The sequence below is a fragment of the Trematomus bernacchii genome, unplaced genomic scaffold (genome assembly GCF_902827165.1).
Source record: "Trematomus bernacchii unplaced genomic scaffold, fTreBer1.1, whole genome shotgun sequence".
NCBI classification, from domain to species: domain Eukaryota; kingdom Metazoa; phylum Chordata; class Actinopteri; order Perciformes; family Nototheniidae; genus Trematomus; species Trematomus bernacchii.
Window position 1 is genome coordinate 17678715 of NW_022987564.1, and position 17267 is coordinate 17695981.

The 17267-nt window shown below is 42.1% G+C and overlaps 1 protein-coding gene across 2 annotated transcripts in view; it reads left to right on the top strand.

Moving 5' to 3' along the window:
- Nucleotides 1-567: 567 nt before the first annotated feature.
- Nucleotides 568-17267, top strand: part of pvrl2l (PVR cell adhesion molecule related 2 like) — a 299167-nt gene continuing 282467 nt past the window's right edge. The window contains exon 1 of one of the 2 annotated variants that reach the window (XM_034124712.1): nt 568-1045. In XM_034124712.1, coding sequence (XP_033980603.1) covers nt 958-1045 — 88 coding nt within the window. In that variant the 5' untranslated portion in view covers nt 568-957. The remainder of the gene's footprint in view (nt 1046-17267) is intronic. The other variant, XM_034124713.1, reaches the window with a different exon arrangement.

A 17267-nucleotide genomic window follows, 5' to 3' on the forward strand; every position in this document is an offset into this window, starting at 1 on the left:
ATTTGATGTTTACAAGTAATAATTAACTGTTTGTTTTTTGGTTTACCTAAAATCCATTAGCCAGGCTCTAGCTTAATGGTATGTGTAACACAGTTAACACATTTTTAAATCTACATTTTTGGTAGTTAATTACTGGTGATCCAATAAAATCTGAACGATGTAATTTGTTTAATTTATTCTAAGAAGCAAAAGAGTTGTAACTTATTTTACACTGTGAATAGGCTCATGAAGGGCTTTATGTTGTGTAAAGTATGTTTTTTTGGGTAATTGCCATCTGTTGCATTCTCACAAGTGTTCGTACTGTAGAAGTAGCTGTGGTTATACCTGTTTATTTGTTAAGTGTGTATATGGGTGTGTATACTGTTCACTAACGCCATAAGAAAGGATAGAATAAAAGAAGGTTGAACAGAAAGAGAAAAAAGAGAGAACCCCAAAAGTGTGTGTGTGTGTGTGTGTGTGTGTGTGTGTGTGTGTGTGTGTGTGTGTGTGTGTGTGTGTGTGTGTGTGTGTGTGTGTGTGTGTGGCTCAGTATTACGGCTGGAGTCCTCTTGGTGACGCTCTGCTGACATCACTCTGATATTCCCCACTCAGCTCTCCGCAGCACACACACGGAGCTCCAGCTACTCTCACACACTCCGTCCACACTTTCTTTCCACATCTCTCCTCCCGCCGTGGCTGAGAGCGGCACCATCACACAGAGCAGCAGAGGCTACCTGTGCGCACTGCGGCCGGCCCCTTTTCCTGTCAGGAACACATTCCGAGAAGGAACGAAACTCAAACACAAGAGGACATTCTTACAGAGACAGGGGAAAGAGAAGCCACAACTTGGCTGCTTCCAACCCAGGCGTTTTGAACTGAACTCGGAAGTTTCTCGGCTGATCGGAGAAGGAATAATTCGGAGCCCGGCTGCCCCACACAGCGCTGTTGTGGATATTTACGTCCACCTTGTTTAGAAGAATGGCGAGAGATTACCCAGCACGCTGCCCGGTCTCTCCGGTGAGAAACACTTTGCTGATAGCGGCATCGATCCTCCTCGCAGCTCAAGGTAAGCCAACCCCCCCCCCGGGCTGTGTTTGAGTCACCCCTCCAGTGTCCGTCCTGTCCCCGCACTGTGCGCCCTGAGAGACGGGCAGCACTTCCAGGCGCGCCGCTGGTTGTGTCACATCCGCGTCCACTCTCCTTTGCAGCTGTTTTGGTGGACCGTGTGACCGTGTTGTAAAAGTTTATTGTCGAAACACACTGCTGGAATCTGAGTGTGGGTTTCAGTACGCCATGATAGGCGAGGTGTGGCTCCGCCTGTGTTTTTTTTCCCTAATTCCTCGCAGCTTCAGACGGCAGGTGACTGTTCGGGAAACCTAATCCCCTCTGAGCCTCTACAAACCCTTACAACACGGCCGACCTGTAATCGGTGTTTACCTGTTGGAAAGTGTTCCGGGCGCTCACAACCGCGTGTCTGATTACTAACCATCAGAATAATGGCAGACATGGGTCTTCATTGTGCAGAGCAACAGGGTGGCGATGGGAGAAACAATTTGAAATGCTCGGCCCCTGCTCGTCAGGTGGCCCTTCAACAATGAGTGTGAGAGCCCTTAATGAATATCCACTTCAGTAACCCTATAATAAAGTAAGATGTGATGGAAAAACAGCATTGAAATCAAAATGTCAATGATTCATCTCAGAAACCACAGTATTTACATAAAGACTGTATATAATATAAATCAAATGTATTATTATTATAATAAAGAAAAACTGTAACAAAGGACACACTTATACAGCCTTATGCACATACAATCTGAAAAGTAAGTTTTAACAATTTTAAATTCAGTGACGTTTTCTATACATTAACAATTAACATCAACACAGGATGTTCTTGATACAGGTGCTTTTAAAGTTGTCACTATCATAAAAACAGTAAAATACGATGGGCCTTCTCAACACGTAAACTGTAAAATGTAACACTATTAAACATCATGCTTTAAAAAAACATTTTAAAGCTGGAATTCAGAAAAACAAGTCTCATAATCAATCTTTCTTCACTGCATCTATTTACACGTCTGCCGATGCAGACGGTTGCAGATTTATCCGAGTTGAGCTAGCTTTGGCTGATAGCATCAACCTGATGTAAACTTACTGTCAACTAAGTGATGCAAGAGCAATGCAATACACTGTATGAATATTATATTGCGTTAAGCAATACAAATCTAACATTCATGCCAGAAAACCTATTTTGAGCAACACAGCGAATGTACACAAATAATTCTAGGCTTGTTGTGATTTAAATCAAGTTTAAAAGGTTTCAGTTCTATTGATAATCAATAAATCACCATAATTACCATAAATAACCCTACTTTGAACTCACTAATGCAGATAAGAAGATTGAGGATATATCCTACAATAAACAAGAAAACGTATCAATTAACCTTCTAATGATTGCCATAGCAACACTTTATGCCCCAATAAGAACATTTAAGAGATAACAATAACTGCAAGCAACGATGACATCACTAAAGGCTCTGCTGAGTAACACAGACCTGCTAACACTCCCAACAGAAACCATTTTCAAACTTTTTTTTTTCCCAATCTGAGGCCAGCTACAAAATTCACAACAGCCGGCAGTCAGGAAAAAGTGATGGGCATTACATATCTGTGAACCTGCTCTGTCAGCATGAATCTGTCAGCCTGTTGTTTTTCACCTGGGTGTAAATGGAATCTTCTGTCAGAGCTGTCCCAAAATCTCCAACCATGGAGCAAGAAGACGGGCCATTATGGAGCTGGAAGATGTTTCGTGTCGTGCGTTGACACGCCTTGGGAGACTTCCCTCTGAGATCACAGCAAACGGAGGGCAAGGTATTTCAAGGCCTAGAGCTGCGGAGCGCGTGCTTTGCATTTTGCTGAAGCATCTGTTGCATAATAGGTGACAACGCAAACCGTGATTCTGACTAAGTGTACAAGGCAGGGCGAAGATTGAACCCTGATTAGAATTTGCTTTTACTGTAATTCATTCTCCTTGTGCATTGTTGAACTGCGTTGCTAGAGAGCCCTGTGCTGTAAGCCATGCAGCGCAGGTTTGGCTGGTGTGAGGCTGACAGATTCTCAGCTGAGACTCTGCTACATCAGGGTTGTATTGTGAAAAAGCTGTCAGATTGTCATGACAGTATCCCCACAGGTTATGAATTAATTTCAACGTGCAAACAACACAACTGTCTTCTCGATTGAAAAACCTTGACGATCACAATCCAGCTGCTAAGCCAGTGTTACTGAATGCAAAAGTTTAAGCTTGAACTTTCCATATGGTCCCAGCATACAACCCATTTATTTTGTAGAGACAGTTCTTGGCTGGGTTGTGTGGATGGATGATCTCGGTGTGTATTGTTTAGATGTCGCTGGGAGAAAAAATGAGCGTTCTGAAAAAGGGGTTCGTGAAACTTTAACCAGGAAGTTCCAAGAGCAATGTTAACCTTCAGTAAAACAGGCAAAGTAGAGTCGAAAGGATATCATTCCACAGCAATGATAATTAAGTCACTTCAGGTGTCCCCCCCCCCCCCCCCCCCTCTTCACCTCCCCTCCTGCACTCGTCTCTACAGGCCCGATACTGTGTAGAAATGTCAATGATGATGAGTCTCCTCGACGGCTCGGTGCAGACGAAGGGCTGATTAGCTTATCACATGGAGAGCAGGCGGCCGATGATTATCACCCTCAGAGCGGTGCAGCATGATTATGGAGAGCTCTTATTAATGACTCATCATTGAACCATGATTCTGTTTGTTGTTTGTATATTTATATAGCTAGTGCTGTAGCACCGGTATGGATCCATGTTAGGATTTATAGCGCTTGTGAAGCAGTGCAGGTGAAGTTTGTGATGAAAAATCCTTGGACGAAATCATTGGCCTGCTTAAGTTTGAGCATGAAACTCTTAACAACCTCCTGCTTTATAAGTAATACATATCCACTGGTGTATCATGTATGGCATTTTAAATAGGAAACCCTGTGTGTCTTATTGCACTGCTGTAGTGACATAGCTTACACAACAACACGTTTGAGTTCAAAAGATTAATCCGTAAGAGAAGTCAAGGAAGGCAGTTGTATGCTTTTTGCTTTTGAGGCAAGAATTATTAAAAGGTTTCTCTTGGCAGTATGTTTTAGTTGATTAATAATAGGAAGAAGCCTGAAGGCTCAACAAACATATCATATTATTCCAAAAGCAAGGGGCACATTTTCTCAATTTCAAAAACAGATTTTCTTTTCACTTTGCATAAATCTTATATTAACCCAGCGCAGTCACATGAACCTCAGGTTGTAAATGATTTGGAGCCTTCACTATCTTTTAAAAACAGTCTGCGGCACAGAGGTCCCTGCCTCGTAGTGGCTGAAGGCAGAAAGGCTAAATGTCAAGGAGTTAGTCTCGGGAGAGGAGCCCTTGTGTGTGTGGAGAGGGTGGAGGGAGGGGTTGACATTGTTGCCTGGAGAGGTATTATCGCTTGGTTGAAATGTCAATGACTGTGTTAAGCAGCTGGGTGAGATATGTAATATGTTTTAGCATATAACTTGTTTTTGTTTTGGGATTCATTATAAGTAATTTTGCAATCTGTGTTTGTGAGACGTCTCTCTATAGAGCGCTTTAAAGATGTGAAATCAAAGTCACCGGCAAGCAGTATACGATAAACAGGACTGTAATCAGATAAGAAAAACAAGGCCACAATTAGTCATCCATGCTGAATGATGATGATCACTTTTTAATGAAATCTTGTTTAAGCCTTTTAATCTTAACCCACCATATTAAGAAAACAAACTGCTGTCATCGAGGACCTGAAGTGACCTGCCGTTTCAGGCACGTTGGCCCCACTCTTAAATGTCAATGGCGCTTCCTGGTGAGGCATGGGGTGATAATCATCCCCTCAAGAACGGACCGTTGATGCTCATTGAGAGCTTATTAATGACTCACACCAGCGCAAAGAGCATGGTAATGCCAGGAGCTGTTAGTGTTTGGGCCAATTTGTTTGTCTGGGATTCTCACCCCGAAAAGCAAGTCCTGCTAATTTCCCCATTAATTACAGCCTTCTCACGGATTCATGGACAGGCGCTAACACTGTGTTGCGTCACATTGTGTGTTGCGATCTGTTTGTCTCTTCCGCCTCTGGTTTTATTGATCAAGGATTAAAATATTAATGACTTTCCCGGAATACTTTGCAGGATGACGAACGATGGATTAACTTTGTGTTGCAGCGTCTTGCATAAGGCTGTTTGCTTGTTTTTAAATGTACATTAAAAGAAGTAGTGTAGAGGTCCTACCTTCCAAATTCCTCAGTGCAGCGTTTACGGACAGAAGTAGAGGTTGGTTCAGTAGGGCACATTCAGAGATTGGGAGCAGGTTGTCATGGATACAGCTTTGTGGATGAGACAAATTCTCATCCCTTTGTTGTGCAGCCATGTGTTTATGTCTTTGTGTGGACCTTTTAAAGAAACTAGGTGTAATTAGGAGGAAGAGGTTAGACTCCGGGGTTGCTGTCAGAAGCTCCATCAGTCCAGCTTGCTGAGAGTCCAGGAAGCTGGATTTAATTCATCACTCTGCCTGCCAAGACCCAGCAAGCATGTGTGTGCACTTGGTCAGCGCTTTTTTTTTCTCATTCCACTTCTAAGGAAAGCGGTTACTTAGCAAATTCCAGATCACATTTCCAAAAATAAACCGTATCATGGCTAACACCTTGACTTCCTTAGTGATTCTACCGCAACAGGTGTTGGTGTGAAGAGGGATGGCAGAGCGTAGCAACAGGAGCAGGTCTCTGAATCACAATGGAGCTGAACCAAGGATGTTCGGAGGAAGGTTTTCTGCTTTCAACTTCTCAGGGTCCAGTCCGTGCTTACTGCGTCATGAATACCTTTTGCAAAATCCCTCACAAATGCACACGCTTTTCCACACACACTTGATGAATGTGGCCACCCTCCCTGGTTTGACTCGTACCACCATGCAGAGTTAAGAAAACTTCCAGCCAGCCTTTCATACCCGTCTCAGTCTCTCATTTTCACATTCTTTTATTCACCCATTCTTTCTCCCTCTCATTCTCTCGCCCTCTCATTCTCTTGCTCACGACCCTATTTTCAGCCGGGCCTGGCTGGCTGCCGCTTCATGGCGGCTCCCGAGTGAGGGCCCTTTTGTTGGAACAGCTTTTGGTGGAATTAAAAAGGGTGCCAGTAACCCCCCCTCCCTTCCTCTCTCCTCCTCCCTTCGTCCACCCCGCCGCTCTCTGTTCTTCTAGGCCTCATTGTTTAGAAAGAGAGGGAGCTAGTGGGGGTAAGAGACAGAAAGGGAGGGAGGGAATTCAAATGTGCGAAAATGTTTAGACAAGCGCCCCTGCTCTGTCTCCCAGTCTGTCCTGAGCTTGCCCCTTCCACAGCTCACAGTGAGCCTCCATCCTCTCCTGCTCACTCACTGTTTCCTCTCCTGATATAGTTCGCTGGTGACAAATCGGAGATTGCTCAACCCGTCTGTGCGAGTGCAGCAGCCGGTCAGGCTGTGAAGGGACTTTGTGACATTTCCCCATTTGTACCCGTGTGGGCAATTAATGACTGCAGTAACGTTGTTTGCTTCACTGGCATCATTACGGAGCCTTTAGCTGGAGATTTTTTACTACAGAGGGAATCTAAGGTGACAGCCTTGCTTAAACCCTGTGGTGCATATACCAACATTTGACTATAATAAAACTTGTTTAAAGAGATTTAATGCTAACTGCAGTGGAAATCACACTAGGCGCTAAGCTAAAAGATAATGATACAGGGTGATATACAAGGTAATTAGAGCCGGCTATTACAAGTATCATTGGCATTACTAACAAGAAGCGGTCACAGCACTACTCATTTCAGGCTGCGGATAATTCTTGTATAATCAACAGATTAACATAATCCTTTTTCATAATATAAGATAATATTAGACATATATTTCAATTAAACACCATCACTATTAGGGATGCTCCGATCGCCGGAATCAGTATCGGCCGATACCGATCGCCGATCCGATCGAGTGGGCGGGGCCTAAATGGAAGATTTAAACATCACTTTAAATCTTCCATTTAAAGTGATGTTTAAAACTCAGTTAATGGGGCTCATTCACTGGAGCTTCCACAAACAACAATCAACTTAATTATTACATTCAAATGATGTATATTATTCAAGTTTACATTCACTTTGGATAATACCACGGGAGAAATGAGCGGAAGCGCTCTCTCCCTCTCTCTCTCCCCCTCTCTCTCTCTCTCTCTCCCCCTCTCTTCCTCTCCTGACAGCCCGTCAGTATCGTCTCATGCAGCTCGCTGATCCAGTAATGTGTGAGGCCGACAGTGAAGAATAAACATATTTATAACTAGTTTAGCTTGTTCCAGAGGTAGATCAAATAGCTAAGTGTGTTAGGTCTAACTCTTGTGTGTTTCGCTCCGCTCACCGGTCCGTCACAGCGGGTGGAGCTGCAGGATTTCTGCTTCACACACACGTTGCATACCGCTATTTTACTGTCTTTTTCGGACACCTTAAAATAATGCCAGACCGGTGAAGCCATTTTGGCGAGCTTGTTTTGCCGCGCACAGAGAAAAGTGTCATGTATTTTACGTCATGCGATCGGCCCTCGCGATCGGCATGTTTAGAGAGCACCGATCGATCGGTAGAGAGTGAGTATCGGCCGATCTCGATCGGTGACCGATCGATCGGAGCATCCCTAATCACTATGTACAGCGACATTAAATGCAAAAAAACCGAATATGATTTGTGTTTTAAACGAAGGTAGGATTAAGTGCAATGCTGTGCTATTGGATTACGCAGTTAGACAGTCAATGTTGTTCCTATTTTATTACTTTTTGAAGTACCATGCAGGGTGACATTTTTATGGAAATTGCTAAACATATGAAATGGTCATTATTATCTTTGTTACCTCATTCTTTGCCTGTTTAAATGTAAGCACATTTTAATACCAAATTAGTTTAAACTGCTTTAGTTATAGGATATTTAACATCTTAACCCTTTGGAGTCGACCGTCACGCCGGCGTGATCAGATCACATGACCTGTTCAAGCCGGTGCTGCATAAAAACAACAGTCCGGACAACATTGCTGTGTGTTTACGTCGAAAGTACTGGCTTGAAACTATATGCCAGTCTTTGTTTCATGCAAAAAGACCCAGTAAACACGGAGATACGATGATATAAAGTTAATACAAATATATTTCAAAAGTATGAAAAATGGAAGCACATATTTTAATATCTTCGCCGTATTTTATCATTTTACGAAACGGAAAATACTGGAAACTGTAGATCCTGCTCAACAGGATGTATTTACCAGGGAGGGGGTGAGGTAATCAGGTAAACGGAGTGATACGTAACGAGACGAAAAGAGACGAAGAGGGACGGCGGGAACCGAAGAGAGACGGCGGGAAATGGAGAGAGACGAAGATATACGAAGACAAGCGGCGGGCGGCGGGAGACGAAGAGAGACGGCGATTGAAGTAAAGTGACAGACAAACATTGAGAATTTAGATATACTTAGATAGATTTAGAGTTTTGAAGATTCAACTATGATGAAGAGAACTCTGAACGTGAGTCAAGCTATAAGCTTGTTTTTTGACGAGGAGGAGGAGGAGGAGGAGGAGCCTGTGATTATCACGCAGTCTGTCTTCCGGTTGTTGCCTCTTTTAAATGACGAATATACACTACCGCCGCCTGCTGGTAAGGAGAGTTATTGCCACTCACGCATGCGCAGTTCGTACATGCTACTTGGCCTTCGGCTGAAGTTTTTGCGGTGTGTTCCAGTGTGAAACATGGCCAAAACGCAGAGACGCGAGGGGACGCAACAGTCGGGGTCCGTCTGTGTCAGTTCTTTGGTGTCAGCTTGGTGTGTCCGGGCCTTTAGTCAAAGCTGGTGCTTTCTATACCTAGCTGGGGCCCGAAACATCTACTCAGGCATATGCTTAAAGATATTCTCTTATTCCTGAAAATAAAACCAGGCTCAAAATGTCATCAACCTCAGTTTGAGCTCGGAAAGTCCCTGCTTTACCCATGTTTTTGTTTCCTGTTATTGGCACACCTTTTTGTTTCTATGAACAGAGCAAAACAGGATTGCAGATACAAAACACTGTGTAATTTGTAAGCACTCCTAAATAACGTCAGCACTTTGCTTAAGTTTGTTACTTTTAGTTCTGGTCACATCGTCCTCTGGTTCAAGTGATTGGTTTGAAAGTGAAAGCTATTTCATTGCTGAGGATGTCAGGTCACAGAAGCCAGAACAAAAAATAAAAGTCAATTTACTGCCCTGGTCAAGTGCCAGCACTACAAAGGCCAAGCCATTGTCAATTGTATTCAAACTGTTCCTGGATTATTATCCCTACACCCATTTTCTTTCTAAATCTTTAGCAGTCAATACTCAGACCCATGCAAGATAATAACTTATTTATAGCAGCGTATAACTTTTATGACGACAGCTTATTGACCTTTTATTTTAACCACCAAAGTAATTCTAGCTCTACATTATCTGAATTTCTGAACAAAAAGGAAACAAAGCATGGACAGGAAAGCAGTGTAATGTCTTTTTTAGATTGAAAAAAGAAACTCAACACCTCACTCAAGTAATGCAAATGGAAATGGGAAGGAATAGAGAGGGAGCATCGATTTATCTCTGCTGCCCCGTTCATAAATAACTGTCCGGCTCTGGGAAGCCTGGAGAGTGTTAGCAACAAGTTGTGGAGGTCAGCAGCTCACCAGCCAGCAGAGAGAGAGAGAGGAGCTCTGTCTGTATTGATGAAATGTTAAAATGAAACAGGTCTAAAGACTAAGGATTTGTGCGCGAGGCCAACAGCCCCGCGCTCTTCTCACCTCTCTTAGCGTCCTTGGCTTCTTCAATATCATCGTCTAAATTGACTGCCTCGCCTCTGAGTACACGTACGCGCACGTGTGTGTCGATGGCAATCGTCCTGATCAACTGCGTCCGCTCTGACACTGTTGTTCCCCATTTACATAATGCAAGCTAACATCTCTTCTCCCTACCCCGTCCACAAGCGACTACTGTTCACATCGCAGCACATTTCTATGCGAGTCACACGCACATTAGAAGAGAATACCGGTGTCATTTAGAGTTACAGTCCTTTTTGCTGCTGCCTCTGTCTTGTGTACGTTTCCACCAATCATTCTGCAATGCTTGCCATGTGTAATTAGATCATTCTTTGTCATTTTGTCATGTATAGGCTCTGCTGTTATTTCAAAACTGGCTTGATATCAACGGCTGTCCAGGCAAACAAAGCAGCCACATGAAAAAAAAAAAAGACATGGATGTGACAATTAGATTTGTCAGGCTGCATGTTGTTCAGAGATTTATTTTCTTGCCAGAGAATTTGATGTCTTCCTACGGCTGTCAGGTGACTGACAGGAAACAGACTGGCGAGAAAGCCGTGTCTACATTTGATATTAACAAACGGGGCATGGGTTTCTTCATTTTGTCACATCAATATATACTCTGGTCCACTGAATTTGTGGATGGAAATGAAAACACTCGACTTTGGCAGATTAAAACAACTCCTACATAAAAAAACAAACAAAGCATTGACACAACAAACTGTCTTTGCTTTTCTGAAGAAGAATATATAGCAACAAATGTTTTTACTACAGCAGAGAAATGGAAGAGAAGAGAGCGAAAAAAACGTTCTCTATGCCGACATTTGAAAAAGCCTTTCACTATTACGTTGTTGCCGTAATCTGCAGGCCAAGCTATGCACATTATTGAGGCTGTTTCTTAGATACAATCTATCAGCAAGACAGTAAACCCAAATTAGTTATGTGCATGGAAAAAATGTGTTGTGTTTTCTAAGCCGGGGTCATAGCAGCATTCAAATCTATTTTTTTGATACAATTCCAATATTCTAAAGGTTAAGTGAATCATCCCATTTTTATTTGTTAGCCCATACCCAAACACTACACACACACAGATATAGGGACAGGTTGCCCCCCCTCCCTCGTTAAACCTGATTAAATGCTTCCGTATCCTTAACTAATTCTGCTGTTGATTGAGAGAATCAGTGTGACAGCTGCACCAATGTGTTTTTCCCCCCCCTCCCTATCTTGACATTACAATTCTTCACTAAATAACCCCCCCTTGCTCATTTCCTAATTCAAAGCTGGGGGGGCTCAACTCTTTATTCACACAATCCATGGAGTAGATTTCAACCGTGAATCCAAAATTGAGTTTTTTTGACACAAATGATTGATGTTCCCCAGTCAGACACTATTATTGAATATTATAGACATCCAGTCTTTTGGCACCCATTGATGGACTTTTTCATTTGCATGATAGCATTACAGAATTCTCTCAAAGGCAGAATTAGCTATTTTCTCCTTAAGAAGTATAGCATTGTCAAATGACTTGAGATATTGCCTGGTGCTTTACTATAGCTCCCGTGGGCCATCTTCTCAGAGCGCACTTCATTATTTCTCCTCCCTGCTGCTTTGATGCGTACATTACCTGTCAGTCAGCCAGACGTATCGTTGGCTCTTTCTTGTTTTGCAAGAGAGAATCCAGTCCAAGTCCCCCTCAATTAAACCAAATGAAAGTGCAAAAACGGATTAGTGAGGCTACTGCTTGTAAACAGCTACCACGGAACATCTGTCATCCTTGTAACCGCTGCGTGTAATTGTCTGCACCACGAGGGCCAGGGTAAATGTGGCAGCCATATGAGTTTGCACAAATGTTACCAAAACAAAAGTCTGTGTTCATTGATTAACATGATTGAGATTCTTGGACTGAGGAACAGTATGGGGAGAGAGCACTTTCAGATAATAGGGAGGTTCAGCATTTCACTGGAAAAAGGGAGTACTCATACACATGCCATTGTGCAGCACTGGTCTGTGTGTGTTTGTGTGTGCGCTCATGACAAGCTCCCTCTGTTAGCTGCAGTGAGAAAGCCACTGTGGACCGTGTGATGGGTGAGGATGTGAGCTGCTGTGACAGACAGAAAAAGATCTACACACACAAACATGCACACACACTCCTCTCCAACCGCCTGTTCAAACCAAACCATCTTTTCTCCCCCTTATCTATGTCATCTATCCCTTTAAGCTTCTCTTTCTCTCTTCTCTTCCCTTCTCTTGAGCTACCACATCATTATTGGAAATGGATCAAAGCCAAGTGGAATTAAATAGCTCGCATGTCAAAACCCAAGAAATCATTAATGACATAAAGTTCTCTTTAGTGGCTCAGAAATTAATTTCACTGTCCTTCCACCAGACTTGTGTACCGCAGCTGCACTTTTTGCTCCACCCATGGGAGGAAGTGCCTAAAAAGATTATATTTTACAGCCTTTTGCAGTTTAAACTTACAAGGAATGGTCTGGTTAAAGGGATTCAATTTGAGCATGGATCTTTTATCGTCATTCTGCAACACAGTTGGAAAGGCTGCTTTGGCCTAGTCCATTAACGCTACAGAAGAAAAAACATGATGGAGCAGAAACATTTGTCCTTCCTGAAGTGAATGTTTCAATTCGCATCAGGAGAATGTAGCTGGCAGGCGGCAGCAACAAGAAACAGATGTCAATTCTCCGGCCAGATAATTTAGCCGGCATTTTAAAACTGTAAAAATTTACATTAGGGAAACATCTAATTTAACGTTTTATCACCAATCATTATTGATGTGAACACAATTAGTGTATAACAGTCTCCTACCATGGGGTGGTATCATCAGCATTTTTTATTTGTATATTAAAAGTTAATGGAATGTCACTTCCTGAATTTACTTTCATCACATTTACCAGTTCAGAAAACCTACCTTATTATTGGAGAACAATAACTAAAGGGCTTAAACTGAAAACAACACTGTATACAATTAAAGCTATGAATGACAAATAATCTTAAATTAGGTGGGAGACAATGAATTACTGTAGCTGGCGTACAAAAGGAGTAACCGTATTTTTATTAGCCTGGCAATTATGGCAATAATCTGCTAATCGGCTTGCCACATTGAAATTGGAATATCCATCCATCCATTTTTTTAAACCGCTTATCCTGCTCAGGGCTGTGGGGGCTCGAGCATATCCCAGCATGCACACCCTAAACGGGTCCCGAGGGTTTACCCTGTTTCTATCAAGGGCTTGGAATTTGAATATGAAATGAAACAATTATGTAGAGTTTAGTAATTGTGCAAACTAAATACAACAGTTGAACTTGTCGAACTACACTATTTGTTCATTAATGGTGCCATTTGGAGGTATTTAGTGTTCTCACCTGAAGGCTTTGTGTGTGTCCTATAGGTCCGAATAATGTGTTGAATACATTTATTTCCTCATAAAACGTTTTGTCTTCAATGTTTTAGAATTTAAGATTGATATTGTGCCAGTAGTGTTAAAAAACTCTGTGTTACCGTTTTTTTGAATAACAGATCATTTAATTCACAATGAGATGTTATCTTGGAGTCAGTCTACTTCTCAGTCCAGGTTTATTAGCCGAATATTAAACTCTCAAATTAGCTCAAATTCTCGTCATTGGTGACACCTCAAATAGAACATAACGGCCTACACGTCAGAAGCCAAAAACTTCCCGTTTCCACAACAACGCTAAAAAAAAGGTTTCTGAAAATCTTTACCCCTCCTGGAGTTTTATGAAAGCTGTGTTTTTGGTGAACCAAAATCCATAGAAAAAGCTATGTTTACGCCAAAAAGTATAATAACAATCTTGTTTTACTAACGGAAAGTTACTCCCGGTCAAAAACACCACAGTATAAGATGCCCCAGTTAGGCCACAGCAAAGGCGAATTTCACTGAGCCAGCTGCAATCCCCCCCCTCCTCCCTTCAGTGTTTGTGCTTACCTCAGAAAACTCTATTAACTAAGAAGTTGGGATTGAGAAATAGAAAACAGTTTATGTGCCTGTGCCTCTGACCCATCCGCCCCCACATCCCAGAGTCTATTTCCAGGCGTTGAGCTTTTCGAAATGTGAGGATGATTTCTTAATCCGCAGGGATGCATCTGAGGATGTAAGTGAAATGCTTCTACACACGAGCGTCCTGATGGGTGGCAGGCTGGCTGCCCAGAGAAGGGCTGGACAGAAAGAAAAGGGTGCTAATGAGATGTGTGCTGCTCTTTCATGTCTGTCCTCTCCTCCTCCCAGCATGCTGTTTTCTCTCTACTCTGTGGGTGTCTCGGCTATAAGCGTCTAGGTTTCTGACTGCTCATGTACAAAGTGATTGCGTCTGAACTGGAAAGTTGAATAGCGTTGGAATTGAATCAGGCTTTTTTTGGGTATGAAAGGCAGTTTGAAGGAGAGTGTGTTAATGAGCTGGTTTGGAACATCACTCTTACCTCACAGTTGTCAACAGCGTAAAACTCTGGCCAATGTGACGGAGGATGGGAAGAGGGATGGCAAAAGAAGGATGATTGTCACATAGCTTAAAGCTTAAGATGGGTTTAAATAAACAAAGTCAACAAACAGCCAAAGTCATTGAGTCATGTGAATCACCTCATTTCGCTCCAAATGTCTTCATTCAAAGGCTGGCACCATTTAAATAAAACAAAATATGCTTATTATTTATATCAAAATAATCCAGATTGAACATTTTACATACTGAAATTAACGTAAAATGTCATAAAAATGTAAGTAGATTTATACAATTTTGAGTGAACTGAGGTTAAAAAACAGTATAAAGACCACACTGGTTATTTTGAATACATCTTCAAATATCCCATTTTATAGAGCTGATACAAAATCTTGCTTCTTTTTCTTAATGTCTTTGCATGTGCATTACGGATCATGCAAGATGTATGAATTTGGAAGCGAGTGACACGCGTTGTTGTTGTTGTTGTTCATGTGTAGAGTAAACGAGCTGATAAATGACATAACGAGTTTTTAAATTGGTGCGTATCTCGCATATTCATGAATACCTTATCTTGCATTTTAAGATGTATTGGAGGCATTTCCAATACTGTCTTATCGTAAAAACTAAAATGTTTTATGGACTTTCCAAAGCTTGCCATGCCTTTTTTTAAATTATTTTCAAGATATTGGTTTTCTTTCAATTATTTTTTACAGTACAAAAATCAATGTGCAGATGATTGAAACTGGCCTGAGATTGCACCGGTATCACAGTGAACCTTAAGTCATTATTTTGTTGTACCCGTCACCTGCAGTAGCCAGCGGGGACTGCTCAGAGATGTTGTCCATATTTGTAGATTTAACGAAGCAACCATTTCTGAGCTTTGGCTGCTGAACAGAAACCTTCTAATGCAGGAAGCCACAAAGAAATCCAAATAATGATTTTCACAGCATCTGTGTTTGGTGGTTGTTTGTTCTTTGTGGTTTGATTTCGTTTTTTTCTTGACAAAAGAGATGGGAATCCGAGGTTTTCTGCAGCCAACTCAAAGAAGAGGGGGGGGGGGGGGCTCTAGGTTAACTATCTCATGCACATTTAAAGACTGAGAAACAAAGCTAACATGAATTGAAAGCAAGAGTGCTAATAAGATGGTATTAAAGACAATTATTGGTACTTTTTAAATTTGATGGACTAAAGTACCACAAGTATATTTCTCTGAAGTGACATACTGGTTCTTCCTCAGTCTTCTAATGTTGGCACATTCCCATCATGCACCATGGGAGCTTTGGTTTACACAGGATTGTGTGCCGTGGCTGGAGTCCTAAATTCTGCTCCAGAATCAAAGCAGTGGGATAGTTTTTGTGTCCTTCCAAGGAAAATGGAGAAGATTATGAACAATATGTGTTTGTTTTGTTTCAAAATGTAGCGCCTACATTAGCACAGATGGTATTTAGCACATTGAACTACACTTACCTTGCAATTGGCTCTAACAAAGCAATCACTACGACAGTACAATGTGACTTATTAGCAATACTGCCATACATTTGCATACCAAACATTCACAATTTAGAACCATGTAGTTATACAACTTTGTTATCTCTCTGGATTTTATGCTGAAAATCTGAATGTATTGGATACTAACTTTCCTGTTGATCCTTTCTGATTGAACTGGCAAGCACAGAAGGCAATCACATCACTGAGCTAATCATTGCTCCATTACAACTCAGTTGGTTTGAGATGATAGTACGCATTATGTAATTGCTTGTTAGAACTAAATGTGCAACGGGCACGATGGGTTAAATGCCAATTAGCGCAGTATGTGTGTGGCTCCGGATGCAGCCAGGCGGCTCAGAGGGAGAGACATTTCGCAGTTCCTGGCTCTGGGTTCACTCTGTTTGACTTGACAGGTCTGGCTTAACTGTCATTCTGTTGCTGTTCTTCTTGATTCCTTTTTTTGCCTGCCTTAAATGAAACTGGAGGTTAGTGTGCTGTGAAAACCCTCGTCGAGTGTCGGTGCACTGGCCCCTTTCTTCTTGAGACGACTGTGAAAATGTGTCAGAAGAGAGGAGTGCGAGGGTCCTAACCTTCCCCCCCCCCCCCCTTCTTCTCCCCGTCGCTCTCCTTTGCTCATGTTTTATTCTCGGTGTGACCGCCTGTGCGTTTAGAGAGGCTGATGGAAAGAGGTCATACATGTGGATTTTCCTTCGCACACAGCGATCCCCTGTGATGCCCGTTCAGCACCCTGATTCTACTCCACACACACATGGAGTAATTGCAATTCACGCAGATACACATACAGCCACCTCAGTCTGGTGGAAACACTCAATGGCAGCCCCCTGACAGCTATCCAGTCACACACTCTTCTTGCAGAAAACAGATGAAAGTCTTTTCCCATGTCATCTCTCACAATTCCTGTCTTTATTCTTTCTGCTGGCAGAGGAGTGTGGACCGTTAGCAGGATATGTGTATCTCAACGTCCGCGAGAACCTGTGTATCTCACTATATGTGTTTGCAGTGTTGGATGATAGAATGAGACTTAGTGACTTCTGAAACAATCAACGCCTGTGTACCTGCTAATAAAGGCGTGCAAGCAGTAAGTTATGCATAAGATCTGAGTGTACCAATATGCAATCACATTTTGATACTGATATTGAATAACATGAATTCTTTTAATATCTTTCTGAGAAACTCACAAAGAAATGAGCTAGATTTCTGAAATCCATATGTTTGATAGTGTCTTAGATTGTTGCCTTACAAAAGTGTTCTAAACAAATCTAAACCAATGAATATAGTCAGACGTCATGACTTTGCAACTATTTGATTCCTCAAAGTTCTTTTTATCAAGCAAATATTTGTAATATTCTCTGGTTCACAGTGTGGCGTCCTGATGGCTATTTTATGATGCGTAACTGCCACAATCCCAGTTCAACTCTGGCTTTTACCTCACG